A 10097-nucleotide genomic window follows, 5' to 3' on the forward strand; every position below is an offset into this window, starting at 1 on the left:
CATTTTACTGATGGAACAAAATACAATAATTGCATATGTGCGCAGGCGCCCAGAACTAGGGTTTGCCAAACGCGGCAACCGTCCCTGGCACAGATGATAAAGGGACGCATATCCTGCAATTGAAAGGACATAATCACTGAATACTGTCAGTCTGTAAACAGGCCGCAAACCGGTGTCTTGTATGCTTGATTTGGTTGAAAATTTATTATCACTAGCTTTTTGTTTATTTGTTTGTTTCTCGGGTCTAGAAACCCTTGGAGTGGGGTTTGGTCCCATAAAATGTTCTGGGATGCAGTAGAAGCTAATCACTTCTGTGTGTGTGTATACACACAAAAGCATGTTTATATATGGGAGTGCCGGCCTTAAAAATTACACTAAAATATGCAGGGCGTTGATAAACACAGACATCACTTCACAAATAATTTCTGGTTCGATTATTTATACAGGATCAGTGTCAATTAAAGGATTAAATGCCATACCCGAATTTGACCAAGACTGCTATGGAGTAAGAACTTGTGTTCGGGCCAAAAGCATGTGCGTCCTGCTACCTCCATACCTGCACCAAAGAAGCATGATAGGTGGTTCTATTGTTTGCGGCGCAAAGATGGAACGCCATGAGAAGTGCAAAAACCACAGAACTGCTTGTTCCTCCACGTAGCACACAAGCCTGTAGACAAGTTCACTGGTTGCCAACAGGTGGGGAGCATACCGTTGCTAGGATCCTACATCCCGTCTTGCCGGAACGTCTCCCTGATAGCAACAACTGTTTCAGAGTGAGGGCCCGAAAATTAACTACGTTTCGCATCCTGATTATCTACTTTCCTGAAATCGTTTGAATGATAACTTATCCTTGTCCATACCAATATTTTGGGCTTCTTATTTATATCATCGGAGCTACATGGCCAGCCCAGCCTCTTGATTTAACTAATACAGTAACGGGTATTGGTCTTAACAAAAAAATAAAATTAAAAACAGGAAGCAAAAATTGAAAGTGCGGAAGTGAAATTCTTGAGAAGTGTAGCAGACTACTCAAGGAAGGGTCAAATAATAAATATTAACATTATGGAAGAGCTTAACATCTTTAATCTAAATTATAAAATTATGAAACCCAGGTAACAGTGGAAATATCACGTGCAACGAATGGAAGACAGGCGGGTTCAAAAGAAATTTCTGACATACAGCCCATAAAGAAGGCGAAATTATAGGACGCCTACAGTTAAGATGGAGGGCCCAACATACTCTTCAAGAGGAAGAAACACACCACGCATGGTCTAATCCATGAAGACGTTGATGTTGAATAGTGTCTGTATAGGTTTTCATCTTCCTTATTATGTGATCTGATAAATTTTACATTTAATTCATAAGTCTAAATATTATCCCCGGTACATGTTACCCCGAGGATGGCAGACCGCAATCCATAACCACGCACGAGTTACCAGGAGGAGGCGCAGTCTTGTGAACACGGCAATGAACCTTTTCTGGTTAAGCAAAAGGCAAGGAATCTCTTGGCTAAGTGGGTAGCTATTATCTTGTAATAAAGAATGTACTATTTGTCTTTGAATAATTCTCTATATTATTAACGTGGATATCCCTTGATTTTATTGTTTACTGTGCCGTTTTCCATAACATTTCCACGGATATGTCTCCTCTATCTTCAATTATTTGCTTTCTACATTTCTTTCGCAAGTACAATATTTCCTCACTAATATGAAATATTTTGTTCTGAGAAAGTACAAAGCACAAGAAAGAAAGTGTGGGCTACGTATAGGCCCCACAAGGACATTGTGTTATAAATATGAAGATCCCATATGCGTAGGCCTAATGAATTTCCGTATTGCTATTTAGTAGGCCCTACCAACTAACTCACTAACTCCATGGAGCTAAGCCCTTCTTGAGAAGCCGCCAGTTACGAAGCCACTCAAGAATTTCCAAATTTTATGGAGCCAGAATTTCGTCACCGTGTTCACAAGTGCCCTCCATCGATCCCTATTCTGAGCCAGATGAAAGCAGTGCATACCACCCAATCTTATATCTCTAAGATCCATTTTAATATCATCCTCCCACCTATACCTAGGTCCTAGCATTATTGTATAATAAGAGATGGTACTTGTTAATCTGAAAACTATGTAAGATTTGAGGTTTCCACGACGGTGACTATGAAGAATGTCGTCTTCTGTGATGTGACGCAGTGTAGACATTGTGTAAACCGATGTTCCTCCGAAACATCGGTTTACATAATATCTACACAGCACCTCATCCCAGAAGACGGCATTCTTCAATCTGAAACTTGTCTCATATTTAACCTAGAAAATCGCGATCGAAATTTCCACTGCTATAAATCTTCAAATCTCTTACACTACTGGCATATTTCTTTTAAAATTCGGAGCCCATGATGTGCAGGAAGCTAATAAATACAGTATTCTGGTTACTGGCGCGGTACCTCCGATCCAGAAGGCAAGCCGTGCATCATAAAATCCCACAGTTCACGAGACCATTCTTCTTCCTTGATGGAATATCTTAGTGTAGAGGCATGAATGTTTTAAAATAAAATTTACTTTTCTTTGTGTCCATCAATATTGTGTCTTATGTCAAAGAAATCTGTTATATAAAATTGTAGGTTCTCACAGCGGTGATTATGAAGAGTATAATCTTCTGAGGTATAACGGCATGTAGTGAGTTGAAAGTCAACCACAGAGCAACATACCATATCCATCTTCAGGGTCGAAGAATAAGCCGAGCAAGACACGTCGGTTGATTTTCAACGGAATAAACGGCATTATATCTCAGAAGATAGTACTCTTCAATCCTGTTATATTTTCACGGAGCAGAGGTTGCACTTATTATTTATTGTTTCGTAACATTTGTGTTGAATTTAATCAAAACATGCCTACAGGGACTGGACAGAGCCATGATAATTTGCTGGTCTCCTAGCAGTTAGTCTGCACAGTAGTGTTAGTATGTACTGTAGAACAATACAAGAGGCAGTTCACTGAGCAGACTGCTTTCAGGGCTGGAGTGATGAGAACACAGTAAAATATCTCCAGAGGCAAGAGGCAAAACACAGGTGCCAGCAGAGACTAGCTACGGACGATAATCCTAGAAAGGTAAGACCTTGCCTTCCTCCATCTCTTTGCTGCAGCAACGTGGCCTACTTAAATATACAATGAAATTATATTACGGGGGAACGAGGCAGCATGGTTGGTTGAGGCTCTATGCTACAAGCCGCAAGGTCGCGGGTTTGATTTCCAATGAGGTAATTGAATTTTTCAATTTACGTAATCCTTCCAACCTCACTGTGGCCCTGGAGTCGACTCAGGCTCTAACAGAAATGAGTACCAGGAATCTTCGGGGGGGGGGGGTTAAGGGCAACCGGTGTATAAGGCTGACAACCACACCGCCGTCTGTGAGCTGATTAACTAGAAAATGTTGGAGCCTCGACGTCCCACAACCCTATGGGCTCCACGGTCTGTTACAGGTGCAGCTTTACTTTTTTATGAAATTATATTACAGAGCAATTCTGAAATATGGAGTTTTTGCTGCAGCCGCGGCTAATCAACTGTTCACTATAGAGTTCTGGCTTAGGGTTCCGATATGCTTGATAAATACGGGAAGGGGAAGAGTTTTAAGATGTTAGAAAACAATTAAATAAAATCACATTTTGTTACGATACTACATTCAAAAATAAAGTGTGCAGCTGACATAAGGTTTTGCTAAGGGAAGAAATCTGAAGTCTCTTGGAGCCTTAGGCAATGTTCCTAAAACACGCGGCGGCAATTACTTATTTAACTCAGACCAGTTGCCATTCATTGTGGCTTGCATATAGTCCGGATCTCTTATTCTTCTTTTTGGCCAAAACGAATATTAAATGCGTTACTTATGTCGTGCCATAGCTCAGGCACTTATTCGCCCCCTTCCAATCGCGGGAAATCAATTTATGTGGGATTTGTGGTGGACAAAGTGGCACTGGGGCAGATTTCCTCCGAGAACTTCGGTTTTCCCTGCCAGTTGTCATTCCACCAAATGATCCATACTCTTCTAGCATCAGGGGCTCGCACAATAGGCTAAATAGCGGCCGACATATCAATTGGACTCAGTCTCAACCCACCCCACGAAACTTAAAGAAAAAAGAACTACATAGGTTCAGGAGCGCACGGTAACATATATTCTGTTTCGAATTGTGCTTTTAGTCTGTCCCGACATAAATACATTCCAGCTATTCTTCCCGAGCACGGAAAACCGTAATCAGTGATCTGGGAATAACGCATTGATATGGACATTGCATGTAAGGACAGTTAATACGAGAATATTGGATATGAGAAAACACGGCGACACAAAATCAGGCAGACACATATAAAACTGATGCTGAACTACAGTAACGTAAGAGCTAAAGGCAAAATTTATAAATTAAAAATTGTATTATTGTACTTTAATCAATATAACATTTTAATATATTTAAAATTTGAATTGACGAATTAATTTTTTTTTTAATTCGCTTAGTGGCGGGTGGAGTTCAACTGGGTCCACTCGGCACGGCGGCCACTGATTGGCCTGCCCCGGGTGATTATGATGATGAAGAATTTGGTGGAATGAAGATTGGCAGGGGAAACCGAAATACACGGAGAAACCCCGCCCCAGCGCCACTCTGTCAGCTACAAATCCCACTTGACCAGACCCGGGATCGAACCCGGATCGCCGCTGTGGAAAGCCAGCGACTAACCGCTTGAGCTATGGCGCGGCCAAATGACGAATTAAATATCTATATTTACGTATGAACACTGGACAGCCTAATTACACCACAGCGTAAGTTGAACCTACACAGAAATGTTCCGAGTCTCGATCAACGGACGAATAAATGCATGGACTGACGGAAGAACGAAGGAACGAAAGAAGAAAAAAAAAAGAATAAATGAATGTAAGAAATAAAGAAGGACGGAGACTGAACAATATATTTTATGATATTTCTTTTCATTTCACTTCGCTTGGAGAAGTCTAAGTTGGTTGCAGACCCCACTTCATTCCGAGAACACAGCAAAAGAGAAACCAAACTAGTAGCTACCTCCAAATGAAGAATGTTAACCTAACACAAACAGGCCACCTCCAGTGTAGACACAAGAAAGAGTTCGTTACAACCCAACCTCTCGCTTTGTCCCAGGTAAGGCGCAATCAATTCTAACGTGGTTGGTTTCCTTTGCCCAGGTTCTCGGGGGTGTGGAGCTTGTACCGCTGCTAGCTCGCAGAAAAGCAGGGAACGGGAGATATCCCCTTTCCACCACAGACGTGACCAGGACTGATCACATCAAGGGGTAGGTATGACTGGGCTCGAAGCAGGGACTACTGGTGTGTCGTGACTGATTCATTAGTGTTGACCGCGAATTTCCTCTGGTGGTTCATTTCAAGACGATGTCAGTATCTCACAATATCTCAGTGTTGGGTGGAAGGGTGATTGGTGAACAACCAAATGGAAAGGATTTGGAAGGAAGGGGTTTGGGTCTAATCGGCCATTTACGTGGAGAGACTAAAGAAAACCATGGAAAACTGCTTAAATGATATCCGGCCCAGTTTCGAACCGAGCACACCCCAAACACAAGCCCAGAGCCATTATTGTTTCATCATCAGCCAGCAGCAGCAGCATCATGGGATGTCGTGGTCCAGTTGCCGGCACTCCTCTGTTCTGTGTTCAAATATTGGTTTCAATACCGGCCATCCTAGGAATTGTAGTGGTTTTCTTCAGTCCCTCGAGGCAAATGCCGGGACAATACTTCAACTGCGTCACAACAACCTCTTTCAGTCACTTCCAATAGATTGATTTCAGCAATCGTCCTATAATTCAACTTTCTTTAATCCATTCTATTGAAAGTGTTGCTAAGAATATGTGAACACCTACCATTAGAGTTTCCACGATGACCGTGAATCTTAGTGACACATTAAAAGAAACCTCATATTTAAGCGGCCTCCGTAGTCTAGAGGTAACGTTCCCACCTCATGACTCGTGGTACGCGGGTTCAAATACTCGGCGGAGGTCGTCGAATTTTTAAGGGCGGAAAAATTCAGGGAACAAGTCCTCCGGGAGGGACTTTAAGCTGTGTGTCCCGTGTCGTAACTTTACGGCACGTAAAAGAACCTCATATCCCCAAAGGGGATCACTGAGCCAAATTCCAGGACGTTTCCCGCCCAACAATTGTCTCTAAGGCCTCTGATAGATGGGGGAAGCATTATAGACACCGCTAAGCAAGTGGCCGAACTCGCTTGCTCGGCGGGACTGATGGTACGCACAATTTATCGGTAGGGTAAAGAGACTGGTAGAATATCATAGAGGGAAGCACAATAGATCAAACTGGTCGCGGTGCATGGGGAAACCCACCCTCTCTAAATAACTAACTAACTAACCTCATATTTATCCATATGATAAAATATGTGCCCACGATATGGAGTTGTCATAATCTGAAACAGGTGACGAAGCCCAACATTCACTTCACCCTAACCCTACTGTTATGTAAGGTGACTACAGTCACACAGAAACAGAGAGAATTTTGTGTCGTCGCTTCAAACAGCTTTTAAAGTTTGTTGCGTGAGACACGATAAAAGAAGACAGTGAACATAGTGAGTTCTTGCCGAGCAAGAAGGTGATACTGGTCCAATATGCTTGTTTCAGGGCTGCAGATTGTCAGCGCCCTGCAGGCAACCACGAATACGTGCAGGGATTATCTCAACAAGTGTCTAGTAAGCAGCAGAGAGTCCAGGTATACATGAGCAACAGTCCTCGACCCGTCAATGGAGGTCACATAGCATAACTGCTATTTCATTCTACACAATATATCCAGAATATTAAATACAGAATCTGTACGAACCGACCCAGATAATATTTAAATAATATATACCATCACTATGTTCGGAATCTGTTAAAATCTACACCTAGTTTTCCTTAAAAAGGAAAGATAATAAATTTCACACCTTCTGCTTGAGTGAAAAATACCTGACTTTGATGGAAGGATTTGGAACTAAAACGTGTTTATATGTAAAAGAAATTTAACTAAAAGGGAAATGGTAATAACTACAAAACAAAAGACCTTGATTAACCTTTTCAACGATTGAGCAGCGAAGAGTGAGATGGTCGGGATTTATAATTTGCTCGAAGAAACTAAAAATAACATGACATATTTTTCTTTGTAAAACAGCAAGCTCGCCAAGAGGAACTGGAGAGCTGCAGACGCCATTTCGAAACCTGGCAGCAATTGTGGGGGCGCCCGGGGCACGGGGCCCCACGCGAAGTCAAGGTAAAGGGCAACATCGACGTCCTACTGCATCGCCTTCCTGTCAAGTGATGAGCTCGAAAGACTCTTGTATTTCTGACTATCAACTTCATGAAAATCCACTAGAATAGTAAAGATGCGCCTTGAAACTTTTAGACACACGAAGTTCTGTAGGTGCTGCCATCTCTTGCGATAGTTATAAAATTTGTATAAAACAGTATGACATTCTAGAAATATCTCATTATAATATGATGACGCCTCTTGAGGGTTTTAATTAGATCTTCGATTGTGCTACCCTCTGTTCCATTAATGCCAAACTTCGTGACAAATTTCAGTCACGGTGCAGTTATTGCCAGAACACTGGTTCATTTTAAAACTGCCTTGTGACATTTAGTCCATTTCGCTTTTAATATTCGTGAAACTCCCTGTACCGTGACATTGTTGAGGAAAATCAGAACTGTTCTTGTAACGGAGCATTCCTAGAAGAAGAATGCATGTGGGAGGTGAGCAGAACTCACTCCCATATCTATGAAGTAGACAGAGATTTAACGTTGGCGTTTATAGCAGTTTTTCTCGTAGCGTAGCGAGTCGCATAATGAAGTCCGACGACAGGATAGATAAATCAATCTTGCTGAAAGGCTGTGCGGTTACATGCAGGTCATGAGGTCGCTAGAGGCGAGGCACTGGTGTCAAAGTGAAATTGAACACAGATGTTGATTGACGGAGATTTTGAAAATCTGCACGTGTTCAAATATCACCAGCAGCAAGTGCAATGACAGGGGAAAAGGGAAAAGCCAATCGCATCACATAATTGCACAAACATATAAACAATATTTGTAAGTACATTCTGCTCCCATGATAGCAATATAGCGCACGGGCTTAGGCAACACATCAGCTGAAGTGTGGCTCCGTCTAGCGGGATTGGGAGGAACTAAATATTTGCGAATGACACTGGCAGAACATAATAGGATTTACGAGGATATAAAGAGCAGGTTGAAATCCGGAAATGCTTGCTACCATTCAGTTCAAAATGTTTTGCAGGTCTGTTTCTGTACCTTATCTAGAAACACGAAAGTCTCCCTAACCTAAGAGGAAGAACATAGACTCGGGATTTTCGAAAGTTGCATCCTCCATGGGTCTATAATTTGAATACACAATACAACTGTAATAATACTTCTAATCGTATCTGGTTGATGTTTTTAATTCTACTAGTACATATTTCGGTTCTGTCAAAACACGGGTCATTTAACCTTTCACGGAATTAGCCACTGTCCTTGCAATTTATGTACTGCAAACCTAACAAAACTGTGCTGGAACCGAAATAAGAAAACCAGCAAGATTTAAGTATTGTTAGCAATTGTGTTTTGTGACAAATGTATACCAATACATTCAGTCAGATATAAGGTTTCTGAGGACACACTGAGAAGGAAAATAAGAGAAGGATTGAGAATATCCCATGTTGAGGAGATTCATAATTTTAGCTCGTCAGAAATTATTATTCGGCTAAACAAATGAAGGAAGATGTGATGGGCGGGACTTGTAGAACTCGAGGAGAGATGAAGAATGCATACAAAACGATGTAGTCAGAAACCATGAAGGTAAGAGGCACTTGGTAGAAGCAGGCGTAGATAGGAAGGGCATTCTGTCAGGCAAGAAAACATTCGTCTGCTTCAGATTAGAATCCAGTAATGGGCTATTGTGAACAAGTTAATGAGCCTTCAATTTCCATAAAGGGCGGAGAATTTCATGACTAGGTGAAAGGCTATTTGCATCTGAAGAAGAATTCTGGGGTCTGGTCCATCATACTCATCATTGAGGCCAAGTTGTTAATCAGATCGGGGGTGGGGCAGTCTTATTAGAGAGACAGAAGTCAAAAAATGACAAGGCATATTCTGAATTGAGGAGACGGTGTGATTTGAGCTAAGCTGAGAGAGATTATTGCGATTGTATCCAGTTCCTCCAGCATCAAACCAGTTCAGGGGCTTTCATAATCATCACACCACCGTAAAGGAATAAAACAGAGGTTCTTGGACTGCACGGTTAGCAAGGTGTTTTGTCTGAAGCTGATGTTACGTGCGCCTAGGCCGCTGATGTGTATATCAATGGGGAATTATTTGTTATTGCAAGTTATCTTGGCCTTTATGGCTTCATTTCAAATAGAATTGATATAAGTTCACAATATTTTAATCACTTCTGTTTAATTCACAAATTTCTCCCATCCTGATACTAGGAATAGCGGCATTTGGCCATCACTTTGCTTCCGGAACAGTGACAACTTAATTTTCTTTAATTCGCTTAGTGGGGGGTGGAGTCCAACTGGGCCCACTCGACACGACGGCCACTGATTGGCCTATTGTAGCCTGCCCCGGGTGATTATGATGATGGAGAATTTGGCGGAATGAAGATTGGCAGGGGAAACCGAAGTACTGGGAGAAATCCCGCACCAGCGCCACTTTGTCCACCACAAATCCCACTTGACCAGACCCGGGATCGAACCCGGGCCGCCGCAGTGGGAAGCCAGCGACTAACCGCTTGGGCTATGGCGCGGTCACAGTGACAACTTAGGTCAAATGTGTACCAACCTAACTCAACTATTAATGCACAAATCCAAATCTGGGGTTAAAGCAAATTGAAGAAATTGTTCTTGGTCTAGCAACAACGGTGTTCATAAAACAAACAAATTGATTTGAATATGACCAGTGTGAAGCTAATTAACACGGGTATTTTGCAATTTTTACGATTTTGTAGATTGATAGAGCAACTAGCGAAGTTAGTTTTAGTACTTTAGTACTGTAGCCTAAGTAGAATGCAACACGTATAGATGTGTGGAGAATAGCGCACTTTGAT

At 42.0% G+C, this 10097-nt stretch overlaps 1 protein-coding gene across 1 annotated transcript in view; it reads left to right on the top strand.

Annotated features, from left to right (window-relative positions):
* Positions 1 to 8218, top strand: part of LOC111866319 — a 13427-nt gene extending 5209 nt beyond the window's left edge. Inside the window, exons 5-8 of the mRNA XM_023855147.2 lie at positions 3009 to 3104; positions 5197 to 5303; positions 6653 to 6740; positions 7176 to 8218. Coding sequence (XP_023710915.1) covers positions 3009 to 3104; positions 5197 to 5303; positions 6653 to 6740; positions 7176 to 7322 — 438 coding nt within the window. The 3' untranslated portion in view covers positions 7323 to 8218. The remainder of the gene's footprint in view (positions 1 to 3008; positions 3105 to 5196; positions 5304 to 6652; positions 6741 to 7175) is intronic.
* Positions 8219 to 10097: the final 1879 nt, after the last annotated feature.

This window comes from Cryptotermes secundus, unplaced genomic scaffold (assembly GCF_002891405.2).
Source record: "Cryptotermes secundus unplaced genomic scaffold, Csec_1.0 scaffold40, whole genome shotgun sequence".
Taxonomy (NCBI): Eukaryota; Metazoa; Arthropoda; class Insecta; order Blattodea; family Kalotermitidae; genus Cryptotermes; species Cryptotermes secundus.